The 18384-nt window shown below is 49.7% G+C and overlaps 1 protein-coding gene across 3 annotated transcripts; it reads left to right on the top strand.

The window, feature by feature from the left end:
* Positions 1-4016: 4016 nt before the first annotated feature.
* On the top strand, positions 4017-18146 carry ptpn23a (protein tyrosine phosphatase, non-receptor type 23, a). Of its 3 annotated transcripts, XM_086036969.1 has the most exons (25): positions 4017-4261; positions 6712-6786; positions 6853-6980; positions 7118-7194; positions 7998-8047; positions 8119-8250; positions 8324-8404; positions 8476-8607; positions 8705-8752; positions 8851-8907; positions 8970-9028; positions 9107-9186; positions 9690-9804; positions 9884-9949; positions 10023-10168; positions 10608-10919; positions 10996-11150; positions 11262-11593; positions 11812-14404; positions 14795-14979; positions 15080-15184; positions 16171-16309; positions 16387-16500; positions 16577-16600; positions 17446-17581. In XM_086036969.1, the coding sequence occupies exons 1-24, from the start codon at positions 4178-4180 to the stop codon at positions 16586-16588; spliced, it is 5277 nt and encodes a 1758-aa protein (XP_085893095.1). In that variant the 5' UTR covers positions 4017-4177; the 3' UTR covers positions 16589-16600; positions 17446-17581. The 3 variants fall into 3 exon arrangements, with proteins under 3 accessions (XP_085893095.1, XP_085893093.1, XP_085893094.1); XM_086036967.1 differs by lacking the exon at positions 16577-16600 and having other exon boundaries at positions 17446-18146; XM_086036968.1 differs by having other exon boundaries at positions 16577-17597.
* The last annotated feature ends 238 nt before the right edge of the window (positions 18147-18384 follow it).

Below are 18384 nucleotides of genomic sequence, written 5' to 3'. Positions count from 1 at the left end.
CGTCCTTCTTTCTTTGGTTTGTTTCACGCCGTTTGGCTGCCGAGGCCTGAAGGCGCAGGCGGCGCGTGTTTGGAGCTCCAAATGAAAAATGGATTCCTGGGAGCCATCCGGCAGCTTCTGAGGAGGCGGCGGCGGCGGCGTGGCGGGAGCCCCCGAAACATTTCAATTTCACCTTATCAGCGGCCGCCAGCGCACACCCGCTGGGGGCTCGATTGCTTCTCTTGTGAAGCCAGACCGGGTGAACACACACACATGCACGCCTACGCACACACAGGCTCACGGACAAATACATACATTGGTAAACACGCTCAAGGACACACACGTGCGTGCATGAACACAGCCACAGAGTCACGCAAACAGGTACGCGCACGCACGCACGCACACTAATAGACACATGCACTCACGCACACACATTGCAGAAACATGCTAACATACTCCCGCAGACACACACGCACAAACAGAAACACAAGATGTGCTCGCATCCTAATACACACATGCACTTAAAAGCATTTTCACATGCACCTGCACTAAAATGCATGCACAAACCATGCACATTCGCATACATACAATAACACACACACGCACAAACATGCATACGTACACGCACACAAACTGACACACACACACACACGGAGTGTCCGCAGGCTGCTGTTTGAGGCCCGGCAAGGCATCGCGCAGCATAACAACAACAACACGTTGCAAACATTGGCCCAGGGAAGGCGCGCGGTGGCGCGCGCATGCACACGAAGTCCGAAGCGGACGACAATTTGAAACGAGCGTTCGTCTTCTTACGCGAGACACAAACGTTGAAAACGAGCACGTAAGCAACCGGTCGCGACAGCCGCCATCATCACGCAGACTGCGCCGCTCTCTGGTATGCTAATGAGGCCAGCGCCGCCGTCGGCTAACTCGGCCGAGTGGCGCTTAAAACCGACGATACTCTTGTCGCCGCGGTTACCTTGGCAACCGCCGCGCGTCGTATTTGGTAGCGCAACAGGACGTCGAGCGTATCGATGAGGTCGAGCCGGCGATTAATTGATCAAGTGTCGATTGGGAGCGTTCATCGATCGTGTCGGCGAGGTGTCGATCGGGCCCGTTAAGTGCTCAAGGGTGACGATGAGGTGTCGATCAGGCCAGTTCATCGCTCGTTCATCAATGAGGTGCTGATCAGGCGATAAAGTGTTTGTTACGCCTATTAATCGATCAAGAGAATCGATGGGATGTCAGTCAGGAGTTTTAATCGATAAAGGGCGACGATAAGGTGTCGCTCAGGCCCGTCAATCAAACGGTAGATTCAAAGATGTGGCTTGTTTATCGTTTCGAGTGTCGAGGAGGTCTCGATTAGAAGTCGTATTCGATCAAGACTGTCAACGTGACGCGCGATCAGGCCCGTACCCGTTTCCGTTTGCGACTGTTGTCTGGACACGAAAATCTACATCGCCCGGTGATTCGGGATGATCAGGATGTCGCATCTGCTCAAGCGGGTCACCTTGGGCCGGAGCCCAGCTGAGGGCGAGACCTTCCTCCAATGCCAAAAGCTGCCGCGCGTGCGCTTGTACGATAAGATCAATGGGAAAACATGGGAAGATGAAAAAGGATGTGAGCTCAACCTCCCACAGAAGAGCGACATCTTCCTGTGCGCGATCGGCTTGCGTATCCACGGCAACCTGCAACCACACGTGCTGCCTTGCAGCTACACTCTCCTATTCCTTATCATAAAGCACACGCATGAACTAGCCAGGCCGCTACTCGCATTAGATGGTAGTCATTGAGTGCGTCGCAAATTTGAGATGAATCTCCATACCGGTCGATTAAGGACGGGTTCATTTGAAAGAGGAACCGTTCGGTCATTGATTGATTCATTCTTTCAAGAGGGATGACGCAATCAGCTTCTTGTCGTCCATTTGCTTCCAAGATATATTTCCAGCCAACCTAAGACGCCGCAAGACGTAATCTCGATGTATTCGAACAGAGGAACGCTTCAAATCGTTTCGATTTGATGAACGCGCATCTTTTAAATCAAAGCCAATTTTCCGATTCGTTCTGAAATGTGGGTGTGCGCGCCCCTGGGGGTACGTGGAGGTGAGATTTGAACATATATTTCAAAAGTAGCACGGACGCAGAAAAGGAGCTGGATCACAGCAGTTGCCACCAAGAATGATGAAGTCCAAGTGGCTCACGTGATCAGCGATTCATCATCGAATTGATATTCGAACATGCTTTTATTTAAAATTAGCTTCACGGTTTGGGAACTGATCTGTACAATGATCCCAAAGGAGGAGACTTTGTTGATAAAGATTTGTATGTATGTTTATCATGATTTTTTTTTCTATCTTTTTATTTTCAAATAGTTTTAGAGCTACCACTACAAATGGAATTTAATAAATCAGACAGTGATGGCGCTGCACTCTATTTTTAAGTCTTAATTTTAATCCAAAATGTTAGAGGGTACTCAGGTAAAAAAAAAAAAAAATGCACAGGGAGTAGCTACATGGAAAAGCCACTGCACCGCTTGATCGTGTGATGGCTTATGAAGTGATGTAAATTATGTTGAAAAAACAAAACACGTTTCAGACTTGCACGGCACAAAAGAATTGCATTTTATATGTACGGGAATGAAATATTGTGACCAAGGTGCTGTTTGTCTGCCTTGACACTGTGAGGTGAATACGTAAACGTCAGCGTGACAGCGAGAAGATCAAGTAACCATGGCAACAGCCCTGGGAAACATCTCTGCAATGACTCTTCTTTCACTTTCTTGCTCGCCTCTCCTCATCATCGTCTTCAGTCTGGTGAACTGGCTCACTAGTACGAGTCCTTTTCTCTGTCTTTCTTTCACATTCCTGCATCTTGTTTCTGTGCATGTCTCCCTCCATCTTGTTTGCTGTCATCCTCCTTAGCGGGCCGTCTTCTTCTTCTTCTTCTTCCTCCTCCTCCTCCTCAGTCTGTCTCCTGCGTGTGTGTGCGTGTGCGTGTGCGCGCGCCCACCTGTGGCTGCATCAGCATCCTGAGCTGTGGTCGCCATGGTAACGGGATGTTTCTGGAGACGTCTGCCACTGAGTCGCCGTCGCGTCTGCACCAGCGCACAGCGACCTCCAGTGGCGAGAAAAAGAAGACAAGCCACGTGAGGCACTTTCATGTGTGTGGAATCCACTGCTTGCCAACCTTTCTTGAGCCAAGAAAGTCGAAAATCATAACGTTACACTCTTCACTTGGAAAAATATCACTTTATTCTGGTCAAATAAGAATCCCAACAAAATACAACGGTATTCTTGTAAAGTAAGGCACCTTTATACTTACAAAATCCAATTTTATTCTCCTGGTATTCAAAATTGTTATCTTGACAAAATACAACTTCCTTCTTGTCGAATTACAACTTTGTGCCTGACGAAAGCTGACTTTATTCATGTAAACTTCAAACTTTTTATTCCATAAAAATCTGACTTTATTCTGGTGGATTACAGATTTTAATCCTGACAAAATCCGATTTTATTCTCGAAGGTTACTCTTTTTCATTTCGGGAAAAGCCATCCTTCTTCTTGTATTCAAGGCATTCAGGAGTACAGTTGGTAGTTGATGTTTAATTGGCGTTGGGGCCCTTGGGAAAATTTCTTGGACCAAAAAGGTTTGGGAGCCTTATCGCCTCATCGATGTGTATTTCTAGAAAGTTGCATCATCATCACGCACTCCCGTGTATGCTCAACTGCAAGTGACGCACTGAAGAAGAATCAATCAATCTTTACGATGATGCGCGTTCAATAAAGCTTTATCTTAGCAATGCATTATGCAGCACATTGAATTATCATTGGCCATATCATCAGATTTATGTTGTGTTTCAAAAGACATTTATTGTCTCCTTGTGCAACCCAAGAACGCGACAGAATGAACACAATATATTACGTATCACTTGCTGCGGTCCCAAGGTCCAGAACGCAAGAAAAGCTCCGGTTGAAATATCGACTACATTTCCCACAATCCCAAGCGCATGTTACTCCTTGGCTTTAAACGTGACGCGTGACGTCGACGCACTTCCGGTTCAAGCGTGGACGGCTCCATGACACAGTTGTTTGGGGAAAAGAACCGAGTGCGTCTTTGAGAGCCGCCTGCCTCCGTCATCCCGAGGCCGACATCGAGCGACATCCTCGCGGCCTTGAGGGCACCGCCAGCAGCCGCCGCGATGGAGGCGGTCCCCCGCATGCCCATGATATGGCTCGACCTGAAGGAAGCGGGAGACTTCCAGTTCAACTCGGCCGTCAGGCAGGTGAGCTGGGCGGGGACCCGTGGCGAGCGAGCGAGTTGGGCAGCAACTGGCCCCAAAGTGGCCGTAAACAATACAGCTTTGACCGGAACCGAGCCAAGCGGCGGAGTTTGTCCGGCTCAACATCCGAGAGAAGTTACCAGAAGGCCGAACTGCTCGGCTAGCATCAGCCTGCCTTTTGTTTGCTATGGATAGCTTCGTATTAGCCAAGCGCTTGACCGAGCCTTCGGTGTCATCTGCTGATGGCTAACGAAAAAGCTAACACGGCTAATAAGCGGACTCAAGGGGACCAGCACGGGCCGGTACGGCCCAGCTGGACCGGCTCTGATCCGGCCGAGTTAACGTCAACTGTCACATGACTCAAAGCGGCGACGCCATGACAACAACAGCTAGCAAGTAGCAACAAGTGGCCATGAAAACACAACAAGTTTGTACGTGAATTTCGGTTAGTAGACCTTCAAAAAGTCTCTCTCGTCAAATAAAAAACAAAATCAAATAAAAATACAAATTGTGTTGAAAAAAAGTGTCGAATTCAGCTTTTATCGGTCTCCTTCCTCTTGTAGATAAAGTTCTTTACCTTTGATCGCTTCCTCGTTTTTCAGAAACATTATAAACACGTCGCCATCACTAAAACCAAATGGACAAAAGTCAACAATTCCCCAACCAACGTGCGGTCGGACTTAATCGGGCGCAAAGCAAAAAATTCACCTAATTTGTCCAAAAATGATTCATTCATCTTTTCTCGATCAATCACTGCCAGCGACGTTTCCAGAAAGAACAATGAAATGCTCATCCACTAGATGCCCATGAATCAATTGATCTCCTTTTCTCGCTGACACGTTTGTTTGGTGGTGTCTTGTGAGTTTTCCTGATCTAAAATGTGACGATGAAGGATGTGAAACACTGTGTTCCATCATCTATTGGCACTAGAGCTGTGCAGCGCATTAATGAAAGGCCATTTGATACATATTTCGATACGTATCGTTTCAAGGATGCTTTTAAAGCAGAATGATTCAACTGGATTGAGCAGGGTTATGATATGATTGGTTATGCTACAGCTCAGTTGGAGAGGGCACGATGTAATGTGTCTTCTTGTTGTCATACACATGAATGACCTTGGCACTACTTTCAATGTGGCATTTCTTCCATTGATGTATCGCTCCAATAAAAGACCATTCGCTACATGCCTCGATATATTTTAAAGTGAACGTTTCGGATTGGTTCAAATTAAAACCGGGCTCTCCACTAACTGGGAGCACTGGTTGCTTGCACCGGCACGGGATTAGGGAGCACCCTTTTTGGAACCATATTTGCCGATGTCTTAATCGGCGTACCGATGGTCGTAAAGGCTGACGGTGACTCAAGATGTGATATTTGGAAAATATTTTACTGCAACAAGCAGTGGCTGATAAAACAGCTTGATTGTTTTATGTCATTTTCCAAGATGTAATCCCAAAAACACAAAGGCTTTGCTTTTATGTGAACATTTTGTTCAGCTGACAGGGGCCCGCCGTTATAGTGCAGGGAGAGTAATTGTTCACAGGCCGGGCATTGCCATTTAAAGCCATTCACATTCAAAGTCATAGTACAATGTAGATGGGAAGGATGGCGATCCTGGGCGGACAAAATACCTGCACCTCACATGCTCATTTGGTATTGGTATTGTTTAATGACGCAATATGTATTTTGATGTGATTCATCAGTGGGATAGTCTGTAGAAAACTCCATTCGTCAGGTATTTGATCAATTCGGTCCTTTTTTGTCGTATTGATGTGTCCGAACGGCGTTCGGTGACGTCTGCGTGTTCCTCTCGTACGGTTGCGACGTGTTGAAATGTTGTTGAACGTTGTGCGACGTGGTCTCTTGTGATGTGTTTGCATACTTTGAGAGCGTCTCGCTCATTTTGACATGACGAGAATGTTCTGTGACGTGCTTGTCTCTCTCTGACGCGTCTTTGGGAATGTTGGCACCTTCTTGGATGCTACGTTCAAGAATGGCTTGTAAGTTGCTCACTTTTTCGGTTTAGAAAATGCTTCATTTTAGTTTAGATTCTATTAGTTGTAGTCTTTTTGAATATATGGAGTATTTGTCGAGTACAAGACAAAAAAAAAAGGGTAACTAGGCAATAAAGTAAAGTATAATTGAGTGACTTCTGTAGCTACGAATGTACAGCAATACCAAAATAAAAACATTTCAAATAAACCCTGAAATCTCCTCTTATGATCTTGATTGACGAAGAACGCAAACGAAGCGGGCGCTGCCACTATAGTTTAATAAGCCTGGGACGCGGTTTCACTTTTTGTTTTTCATAAGCATGTGTCATTTTTGTTACCAAAAAGGTTTTTTTAAATGTGAGTTATTTCCTGTTTTTTCGCTAACTCCAAAAACCTTGTCGCGAATGTGTTGTCCAACGTGTAAGGATAGCTGCCTGCCGTTTGTCTGGTGTCTTGCAGTACATCTTGAAGAACTACAACGAGAATCCCGACAACTACAACGAGCAGCTGAAGAAACTGGAGACGCTGCGGCAGGTGGGCTGGCGCTCGCGTGAGCGCGGCCGGACGCAGCGCCTGAAACGTGTTTGCGTGTTTCGCCAGAGCGCCGTGAACGTCACCAGAGACTTTGAGGGATGCAGCACGTTGAGGAAGTACTTTGGTCAGCTTCATTACCTCCAGGGCCGCGTTCCCATGTCGGCGGGACAGGAGGCCGCTGTGGCCATCTCATGGTACACACACACACACACAAAGTTGTGTCACATCATTTTCCCCCCGAGACAACAACAGACTGACTCAGTCAAGCGACGCAACAACAGCTGATAAAGCTGCTGCATTATGTCAACTGTGTGTGTGCGCGCGCGCGCAGGACTGAGATCTTCTCTGGTAAAACGGTGAGCCATGATGACATCTGCTACGAGCAGGCGTGTATTCTCTACAATCTTGGTGAGTTGAATACGTTTGGTTGTCTGCTTGACACAATTTTCACTGCTAAAAAAAAAAAAAACCACGTTGCTCATTTCTCCATTCAAGAAGTAGTCACCATTTTGATTCATTCTCAGGCTTTGACCAATAGGCAGTGCAAAGACTTTCTTGGAATCTTTGTTTCTTCTTTGTTTCTTCTTCTTCTTCTGAAGCCTTTTTGTGGGTGTCCTTTTTTTTCTTCTGAAAGCTCACCAATGTTTGCAATTGTTTGTATCCTAGTGAAAATGCGTTCCCCCCCAAACTTAACCCTTGACACCAGTTTGACCGATGGACACAAAATTGGTTGGACGTGTCTTAACAGACCAGGATGAACCCCAAAGTTTCAAGCAACAATGACTGAAATTCAACAGGAAGTCGGCAATTTTGGTTTGAAGCGGCCATTTTGGATGACCTCCTTGTAGGGGAGTCAGCCAGGAGAAATGTTTCATTTGCCATACCTTTTATTTTTATTGTTTTAACCTCCGTCATGGGGACAACACTTGATGTGTCATAGTTTGATGATCATTTTCAACCACAATCGCCTTTATTGGCCAACTATGTTCAAACACACGGACAATTTGTCACGAGCACTTGGAGCCACTCTAGAATTACAGCAAGCAAGCCACACTGTCCCCAAACACACTTTTTGGACATAAACCAAAGCACAGAGAGCCACGAAGCAACAGAAAGTGTCCGGTAGCCACCCCTGGCCATTTGTTGGATTTCATTGAAGAAAATGTTGGGGGGAAAAAAACCCAAAACAAATCCTCTGTGTTGACTTGCAGGCGCTCTGCATTCCATGTTGGGAGCCATGGACAACCGCGTGTCTGAGGAGGTATGATGCATCCAAACACATGAACCAACACACACACACACACACACACGCTCACACTGTTGGGGTTGCAGGGCATGAAGGTGTCATGCACGCACTTCCAGTGCTCAGCAGGAGCTTTCTCCTACCTGAGTGACCATTTCAGTCACAACTTCAGCGTCGACATGAGTCACCAGATCCTCAACCTCAACATCAACCTCATGCTGGTAGGAAACGCACGCACACGCATGCACTCACTCACTGTCGTAAAACCTTTGTGTGTGTGTGTGTGTGTGTCAGGGTCAGGCTCAGGAGTGTCTTCTGGAAAAATCCATGCTGGACAACAGGAAGAGCTTCCTGGTGGCTCGCATCAGCGCTCAGGTGGGCGTGTCCACGCTCAGTCCTTCCAATGTCGCGACGTCACGGCCGCTAAGCGCCTGCGCTGCCCCCAGGTGGTGGATTACTACAAGGAAGCCTGCCGGGCTCTGGAGAACTCTGAGACGGCCTCCATGCTGGGGAAGATCCAGAAGGACTGGAAGAAGCTGGTCCAGATGAAGATCTACTACTTTGCCGCTATCGCGCACGTGAGTGTGAAAGCGCACGCCGTGCTCGTTTGTGTGTGTGTGTGTGTGCGCGCGAGAGATCCCGATCAACACACAACTCATTGTCGCTCCTCAACAGTTCCACATGTGCAAGCAAGCCGAGGAGCAGCAAAAGTACGGCGAGCAGGTAGGCGTGCACCTACGCCACAAACGGTTGCAGGCCATACCTACGTACTCGATTGTGTTTGTGTCTGAGAGCGCCTGGTGGTTTGTGTTTGTGCGCAGCTGGCGTACCTTCAAAGCGCCTTGGACAAACTGGCTGAGGCGATCAAGCTGGCCAAGGTACCCAATTTGTCAGCGCCGAATCACACCGGCGCTCTTACGAGACATGTTTGTGTGCCCAGGGTCAGCCGGACACGGTGCAGGAGGCCCTGCATTTCACCATGGATGTCATTGGCGGCAAGTAAGAAAGGCTTTTTCAAAACTCCTCCAGTCTTTTCGGTTTGCCCAGTTTACTCTTAACTGACTGACCTACTTGTAGATACAACTCTGCCAAAAAGGACAATGACTTCATCTATCACGAGTCCATTCCTTCTCTGGAAACATTGACGTCCGTCAAAGGTAACACGGAAGCCGCCAATGTGCGCCGTAGCCAGTTAGCACAGTGCGCTAATAGGGCTGGGCCAAAACACGCATATTATTTGCTTTCGCTAGGAGGGGGCAAAATGATCAAAAATCTGATTTTTCTGAAAGAAAATCTGAAATTTTAGTGTGACTGCTTTCTAGATGAAGCTACTCTTCAGATGGTAGAAATGTCACAAAGCCCAAAATAAGGCACTTGCTTGATATGGCTACACAGGAGGTATTTTTCTCTGGATTTTGGCCAAGCGGCTGAATTTCTTAAAACTGTGCTAGAGAATCATTACTAGAAAATGCAAAAAGGTTGAATCAACAATCGATGTTGAAAAAAACAAAAAAAAAAAACAATCATCAGGTACAATATTGTCTTTGTCTTTCAAAATCTGTCAAAATGCTGTAAAATTGCTCCAGGCTCGTGATCAGCGTGAATGGCTGCCATTGACTGAGTGAAGAACATAATGACAAAAGTTCCCTAACGTGTGCAGGCGCCCCCCTGGTCAAAGCGCTGCCCGTCAACCCCACGGACCCGAGTGTCACCGGACCGGACCTCTTTGCCAAGCTGGTGCCCATGGCGGCCCATGAATCCGCCTCCCTCTACAGGTGCACACCAACACCGTTAGCACACCAACACTGTTAGCACTTTAACACATGAGCTCCCACACAATGTTTGTGTTTTCAGCGAGGAGAAAGCCAAGCTGCTGAGAGACATCATGACCAAGATCGAAAGCAAGAACGACATACTGGAGTGAGCGGCGTGCACGTGTGATGATGGCGTGTCGCTAATTGCTAAGCTAACACGTGTCTTCTCTTCCCTGCAGGCAATTCATGGACTCTCTGGACGTGGAGGCTGAGTCCGTAGACAACCTAGACATGTACAACCACATCCCGCCGGTGCTGATGGCAAAGTGTGCTGCTCTTAGCGTGCGACCTGACACCGTCAAGAGTCTGGTCCAGTCCATGCAAGGTGCGTAATGCGCCTGTAGACCAATTACTCCCTACTTACCTTAGCTTTGGGTCAATTAAAAAGTCCGATATGATTGTGACGTAAGTACGACCCTGCACGAATGAAGTAGTCTTTTTGAAACTGCATGTTATTGCAGGAATAAAGTCCAAACTTTTTTGCATCGAGAGAAAGTACACTATGTCGTCTTGTACAGATCACAACTTCTTGGAAAACAAGGTTATTCTCAACATTCACTTTTTTTTCCTCCAAAAGTGATGTCATTGTAATGTTAACAAAATGTGCAACTTTTGAATTCTTCAGGAATTTCAGGTCACACCCGGCAGTTACATTTAATTGACGTTAGAATGATGTGTTCCTCTGAAAAAGTTCTCCCTCTTGGGTCCCTGGACCCAAAAGGTTGGGTCAAAGACTATCCTCAATTTTGTGTTCTATGCCTCAGTCCTCTCGGGCATCTTCACCGAAGTGGAGTCGTCCCTGAGAGAGATCCGAGACGTTCTGGACTCAGACGAGGTGGCCGAACGGACCCTTTCGGAATCGGGCGGCTCAGCCGAGGCCCGCCCGGCCGCACACGTTCAGCTTCTAGCAGAGTTCCGCAGGGATCTGGAGAAATACATGGAGGCCCACGAGAAGGCCAGCTTCACCAACACGGAGCTCCACCGGGCGATGAACCTGCACATCAGCAACCTGCGTCTGCTGGGCGGACCGCTGGAGAGCCTGAGAGACACCCTCCCGCAGCCTCAACTTAGCGAAGGTAAAAATGGGCATGAGGGACTCGTTGCACTTCAGTCTGAGCAAAAGTAGCGACGACATTGTGCTGTGTTGAGCAGAGGACATGGCCGGGCTGCAGTGCATGAAGCGCATCCTGGGGAAGGTTCAGGAAATGAAGGACCAGAGAGGCAATTTGGAGAAACAACTGCGGGACCTCATCGAGCAGGATGACATCACTTCCACCCTGGTCACCACCGAGAAAGCCGGCATAAGGGTATGTCTTTTTGTTCCGGGCCTTATACGGTGAGGCACCAAACCAGGAAGAACATTGCTGTACCCAGTACCAGACCTCACAGAAACTCACAACCACACCTTATACTTCCAGGACGTGTTTGAGGAGCAGCTGAAAAAGTACGAGCCGGTGAAGGTCTACATTGACCAGAATCTGTCAGCCCAAGAGAACATTCTGAAGGCTCTGACCGAGACCTACGTTCAATACGCATCGGTCCGCAAGAGCCTGATCGAGACGGAGCAGCAGTGGACCGGCATGGTGGAGGGCCTGGTGGGCTCGTACGAGGCCTACGAGGACCTGATGAAGAAGTCGCAGGAGGGCAAGGAGTTCTACGATGACTTGGAGGCCAAAGCCTCACGTCTGCTGGAGAGAGTAAGGACTTTGTGCCAGAGCAGGATGGAGGAGAGGAAGCACTTCCTTGAGAGGTAGGTTTTCTACTTCGGTTTACGTTGCAACTACTCAAACTATCGCATATCGTCGCTGTCCTGTGAAAAACACTTATCTCCAATTTTGGAAACTTTTTTCATTTTCATTTTCATTTTAATGTGATGACTCAGTTAAAAATAAGTGAATGGGAAAAAAAATGGAGAGAAGTGTTTTTCACACGACTGCCACGATATTCATAACTCTACTCTCCTTGTAGAGAGGTCAACAAGAAGCCTCCAGCGAGACCCACAGCAGCAAAGCCGTCCTTGAAGCCCAAATCTCAGGATGAAGACTCCAGTCTGGAGGATCCGGAGTTAGCCCAAATTAATGCCGCCATCTTGGCCTTATCAGAAGACAAGCCAGAGGCGCTCCGCAGCCTCCCACCGGACATTCCTTCGCTTGCCACCTCTGCGGCTCATCAGCCAGGTCCAGAAGCATTCCTCCCCCCGGGTGCCAACCTGGGCAGCAGCAGTAGCAGCTCGTTGCCTTGGCCTGGTCCCTCAGCTGCCGGTCTTCCTCGCTTCCCGGCCAATCTCCCGCCACCTGAGCTTCTTGCTCGGATTGCTAATTTTCCAACATCTGGTACTCTGCCCATACCAGGACCCATGGCGTGTAGACCTATTCCGCACGTGGCCCCCCAGATGCCCCCACAACAGGCGGCTTACAGGCCTCAAGTCCCCCAAGCCGGCCCAGTTTGTCCTGCCCCAGTCCGGCCTTCAACCACCACTGTGGACACAATTCAAGCACCTATACCCAGCTACACTCCGACACCCCACTACCCCGGTCCACCTTCAGCTTCTCCTGCCTACACCGGACCCCCCGTCCCACCCTCAGTTTCTACTGCCTACACTGGATCCCCACAGATGGGTGCCACTGCCTACCCCCAGTTTGTGCCTCAAATGGCACAGCAGAAGCAGTTGCAGCATCAGTACCCACTCCCCATGGGGCAACCCCTGTCCTCTGGCTACCAAGCTGGACCGAGAGGGCTTCCGACCCCTCACCTTCCGATGCAGGCCTACCCACACGGATACATGCCTCCGCAGCCTGGCGCCCCTCCACATCTTGGCCCCCGTCCACAGCCCGGCACCCATCCGCAGCTTGGCCCCCCTCCCCAGCCAGGCACCCACCCGCAGCTTGGCGCCCCTCCGCAACTTGGCCCCCCCCTGCAGCCTGGTGTCCCTCCACAGCTTGGTGCCCCACCAAGGCCTGCCACCCCTCCACAGTACCCACAAGTGTTCCCAGGTCACAGGCAACCACAGCAAAATGGCTATACAGCTCCCCCCCAGATACCCCAAGGCTACCAGGCCCCTCAGAACTACAGCCCCCAGCAGCACCCCCAGGTGTTGCCAGGCCCCATGCCAAGTCCACCTCGGGGCCTGATGCCTCCACAAAATGCCCCTCTCCAACTCCCACCTACATCCCAGACCATACCACCTGTTTCTCAACCTTACCTCCCTCACCAACACCTCCCAATGCCACCCGGTGCCCAGCAACTGGGACCCCACCCACAAATACCAAGTGGCCCCAGGGGGCCGCTGCCTCCTGCCAGCCAGACAGTTCACCCCCCACATCACGCGCAAATGCCTCCTGCTTCACAAGCTCATCTGCTTCCTGGTCCTCAGGGTCATCTTCCAAGGGCTCCCATAGGCCACATCCCCCCCACGTCCCTTGCCCCACAGCACCACCCCCACCCTGGACAGCCTCCCATTTCAAACATGACTCAGCCGCCCATGTCCATGCCCAGTCACACCCATGTCCAAGCCCACCACACTGGGGGCGGTTGCTACCCTGGAGGTCTACCCATGATGCCTCAGCAGCCCCTGGCGCCACAGTCCATCGCTCCCCAACAGCCGCAACCCTCTCATAGCGTCGCCCACGCGCAGCCTTCTATGTACCCATTAGCTCCAGGCACTACTCATGTGCCCACAAGTGCCCCACTGCCGACACCTGCCCTTGGTCCACATGGTCTACATCCTCACATGCCTCCCCAGCACATGCTCCAACCTTGTCCTGGAGGTCCTCCAGTAGGACAACCAGGACAGCCAAACCATCCTCCCTCCCCGTCGCCTGCACACTCTACATCCCCCACACCTGGACCGTCGCCTCTGGCTCTGACGCCCCAACAGAGACCCACAGTTTCCCCCAACATGGGCGGCACACTGCCGCCAACAATTCAGTCTCCCTCGGCTGTCTGTCCTTCCTCCACTTCTCTGTTCCAGCTTCAGAGCGCCAGCAACCACGACCTTCTGTCCTCCAGTCCGGAGAGTCAGCCGGGAGGCACCAAGTCCCCCGCCAATGTCCTCCAGCCCATTAAAGCAGACCCCCAGGAAGGGGAGCGTCGCAAGAAGGACTCCCAGGGCATTCTTCTGATCAAAGGCGATCCGTACGCAGCTCCGGAGCTCGTAGCCCGCCTCCATACTGAGTTGGAAGCTTTCCGAGCGCGGGCAGAGTCCCTGGAGGAGCCTTCAGACGGCGAGAAGGGGATGTCAGTGCTGGAGATGTACTGGAAGGATCTTCAGGAGCAGCAGGAAAGGGACGCCCGGCAGCTATCAATCGCCATCGCCCGCTGCTACACCATGAAGAACCGGCACCAGGACGTCATGCCCTACGATCTCAACCGCGTGCTGCTGCAGTCAGGCAAAGACGACTACATCAACGCCAGCTACATCAAAGACTTGTCACCGTTTTGCCCGCAAATCATTGCCACGCAGGCGCCACTCACAGGCACCGCCGCCGACTTCTGGTTAATGGTCTATGAACAGAAGGTCTCCTTGGTGGTCATGCTGGTGTCAGAGCAAGAAGTGGAGAAGGTAACCGCCATGACTATTTTTTTTGTTGGCCTTAAAAAACAAACTCCTTCTCACACCTTGATTGATCTAATTAATCCAGATTGAGCTATTTTGTGGCATCTTGGTGCCAAGGAACTATGTTAAAGAGAGTGGAGGAGCTTCATTAAGTCTTAATGTAAAAGTATTCCATTGGCACCATCTTGTGGATTCCCGGTGCCAGGAAACTGTGATTGTGAAGCAGTGTTGAAAAGTCAAGTTGGCAACGCTGACTGCTTTTTGTAAACTAGCTCCTCTCTTGTTAGTGTAAGCAGTGCACATCAGCAGAGATGCTGGCAAAAAAATTGTCCAGACCTCGTTCTTTGTGTTTTCATACGAGTCTGCTTTGTGACGCCGTTGCTCCTTCCCTGCTAGGGAAAAGTGTTGCGCTACTTCCCGACGGAGCGTGGCCAACAGCTGTCTCAGGGTCCCATCAAGCTCAGCCTGACCACACTCAAGACCACGGCTACCCACGTGGAGCGCATGATCTGCCTGCAGTACCATGAGCAGAGCCTGAAGCGCACCGTGGTCCACCTGCAGTTTACTTCCTGGCCAGAGCTGTACGAGCACTCGCTCCCAGTGCTGACTTGGCTGCAGTTTGTTCTGTGATGCATGATTTTTATTTTTTTATTTCCCCCCCCCCCCCCCCCCCCCCACCAGGGGGCTTCCCGAAAGCAAGAGCAACCTGCTGCACTTCATCCAGGAGGTCCATGGACACTACCTGCACCAGAGACCAATGCACATGCCTGTGGTGGTCCACTGCAGGTCAGACAACAAATCCAATACAGACATACCTTACTTGGAAACGTAGACATATGTACGGAGATGTTCGAGACACAAGTGTGAAGTTTTTAGACCCTAGACGTAAGGAACCAGTCCCTAGAGGAGGAAATGTACCAATACAAGTGGTTTTAGTCCCGAGTGAATGTGCTAGACCTTAGACATAAGGTATTAGTCCCAAGTGATTGTTCTCGTGCGAGTCAAGAGCAAAGTAACTAGTACCGAGAGTCTAGTCACAAAGGTTTTGACCCCTTCCCAAAGGACGGTCACATCCCAATTGAATATACTCATCCCAAAAGAGGTACTAGTTGCTACTCCCTGGAGAAGAGTCGTAAGGGACGGAACTAGTCCCAAGAGAGAAGGTACTAGCAGGGATGAGAATTTTGCGCTGATCGCTGGATATCTGACTTTTTCGGATCAAAATGAGATTATTCTCGCAAATCACTGGAGATTTTTTTTTTTCTTGACCCACACAAGAAGGTAAGTCTCAAACAGTCATTTGAGAATTGTAGTTGACGCTATTACACAATATGTAATGGGTTTTTTTTGTTTTTTTTATTGTGCACTTGACAAGTACTCCATATATTGAAAAAAATAATACTAAAACTAATAAAAACCAAAAAATGAAGCAATTTTGGAAAAAATGAAAACAAACCTGCATTAAAAAACTAGGTATAATGATTTTTTTAAAAATAAAAGTCCAAATGAATTAAAATTGATCATGAAAAATACCAAACTATTGTAACCCTGTTCATGAGAGAAGGTAATAGTCCCCAGATAAGGTTCTAGTCCCATAAAAGAAGGCTGTAGTCCCCAGAGAGGGTACTAGTCCTGAGAGAAGTTGTAGCCTTGGGAAATGTTCCTAACATCAATGTTCATGAGTAGGCTAGTGTTTGTAGTCCAACACTCATTGGCGAAAGTCTCAACCAGAACATGCTGACCCTGTCTGTTTCTGTCTGTCTGTGCCCTAGTTCTGGCGTTGGTCGCACTGGGGCCTTCTGTCTGCTGTACGCGGCAGTGCAGGAGCTGGAGGCGGGCAACGGCATTGTGGACCTGCGAGCCCTGGTCCAGAAGATGCGGCAGCAGAGAAAAAACATGCTGCAGGAGAAGGTATGACGCCGTCCTGAAAGGTGGCCTGGCTGTTGGGCTTAAGTAACCGAGCGCCCGCGCTTTCTTGTCCAATGCAGCTGCACCTCAAGTTCTGCTATGAGGCTGTGTCGAAACACGCCGAGCAGATCTTGCTTCTACACGGTGTCTCCGTGGTGACCTACAACAGGAACGCCACTACGGCCGCCTCCAAGGTGATGACAATTACACGTTGAAACAAGCAAATGCATGCAGTTTACACAGAGATGTTTGTTTGGATCTACTCCACAGAGAAGTTTCTAGTCCCAAGAGAAGGTACTTGTCCCAAGTGAAGGTTCTAGTCATAAGAGAATAGTCTTGTCCCAAATGAAGATTCAAGTGCCGAGATAAGATTCTTGACCAGAGAGAAGAGTCTTCACCTGAGAAAGAAAGTACTTGTGTCAACAAAATGGTCTCTAAGCCCAAGTGAAGGCTGTAGTCCAGAAAGAAGTTTGAGAGAAGGTGCTAGTTTAGAGAGAAAGTTCTTGTCCCAAGAGCAGGTTGTAATTCCAAGGGAAGGCTTTACAGTAAGTACCAAAGAATGGTCTAGTCCGGAAGAGAAGGTTCTACTCCTGAGAAAGGCTCTCAGTCCAGAGAGAAGGTTAAGTGCCAGTAGAATGCTCTAGTGCCAAGGGAAGGTTCTATTCTGAAAAATGTTCTAGTCAAGGGAAAAAATAGTCAAGTCAAATTTATTTATGTAGCCCTTAATCACGGGAAAGTCTCAAAGGGCTTCACATATGCACCAGATCATAACCCCCTTAAAAATTCTAGTCCCAAGGTGTAATGTTCTATTCCTAAGATAAGGTTCTGGTCCAGAGGTACGGCAATAGGCACAAAGGAATGTAGTTTTCCCAAGAGAAGGTACTTTTGTTGTCAAAGACTGTTCTCGTTCCGAGAAACGGTACCGAGTCGCTAGAGTCAAAAGTGAAAGCCGTAATGCGGAGGTAAGATTCTCAACCCGCAGGAAGGTGGTACTCCCTAAAGAAGGTTATAGTCAAGCGAGAAGATTCTAGTCTTCGGGGTATGGTCCAAAGTGAAGATTCTTGTGCCGAGAGAATGGTGTGGTCCCACAATGGTTTACAGCAGTAGTTGCCACGGTGACTTCCTGGTCTTGTTTGCAGTCGTACACCCGCCAGGATTCCCAGCAGGACCTGGTTCTGGGTGGTGACATGCCCATCAGCTCCATCCAGGCCACCATCGCCAAGCTCAGTGTACCGCCCTCCGGCGACCCGGACCTGGATGACGGCGGCGACGACGACGACGACGATGATCCACCCCGCTCCTTTTCGCCGTCCATTCACTCGCCAAGTGACGCCTGCCCCCCTCTGGAGCCTGTCGCTTTGCCGGGCTCACCCTTGTCACCCCTGTTGCCCCCCGACAGTTTGGGCTCGCCCCCTGCCGTTATGTCCCCTCCGCCACCCAATGGCCTAGATGCGGCATCGCCGCCACCAGAGACGGCCACCCCGCCGCCGACCTCGTCTTTGGAGCTGCTGGCCTCGCTGGCCCCCGAGGCCTTCTCCATGGAGGGCGGTGGCGGCGGGGGGGCCAAGCAACGGGTGACCAAGCAGAGTTTCCTGCAGCCAGTGGAAGGCCAGGGTCTCCATGGGACGCGGGCGGCCGAGAGCGCAGACCCCCTCAGTGGTCTGGACCCCCTGTGGAGCCTCAACAAACCCTAAAACAAGTCACACACACACAACAAATATCTCCGCATGCACCGCCGTCATTATTCACATGGTGGCGCTTTAAGTTGACCAATCAAGCGACTGTATTTGTATATATTTACGTTTCACTAATAATTAAAAATAAATTGAGTTAGATGTCACGTCTCATCAAAGCGAATGTTCAAAAATGAGCATGACGTTCACTATGGGTCAGAAAGTTTGCCCGCTCAGCCAGCCAGCCAGCCAGCGAGGGAGGGACGGGGGGCGCGGGGGACAGCATTTACTGCCTCTATTCACTGAAGCGGTTTTTGTCTGTTTGCGGATCCCCGGGATCCCTGGCACCACCACAACTTTGTAAGTCGCACCTACAACTTTAGTATCTCACGAGCGCGACTTTGT

Source organism: Filicampus tigris, chromosome 8 (genome assembly GCF_054856515.1).
Source record: "Filicampus tigris isolate MCC_2025a chromosome 8, RoL_Ftig_1.0, whole genome shotgun sequence".
Taxonomy (NCBI): domain Eukaryota; kingdom Metazoa; phylum Chordata; class Actinopteri; order Syngnathiformes; family Syngnathidae; genus Filicampus; species Filicampus tigris.
Note: the sequence above shows the minus strand (reverse complement) of the source record. Positions and strands in the feature narration are given on the sequence as shown.

Bases quoted from the DNA above. Each gene is read 5' to 3' on its own strand.
- ptpn23a (XM_086036967.1), top strand. From the start codon at position 4,178: ATGGAGGCGGTCCCCCGCATGCCCATGATATGGCTCGACCTGAAGGAA. The intron at 11,151-11,261 runs GTATGTCTTTTT...TTATACTTCCAG, and splicing joins CCGAGAAAGCCGGCATAAGG to GACGTGTTTGAGGAGCAGCT. The intron at 14,405-14,794 runs GTAACCGCCATG...CTTCCCTGCTAG, and splicing joins CAGAGCAAGAAGTGGAGAAG to GGAAAAGTGTTGCGCTACTT.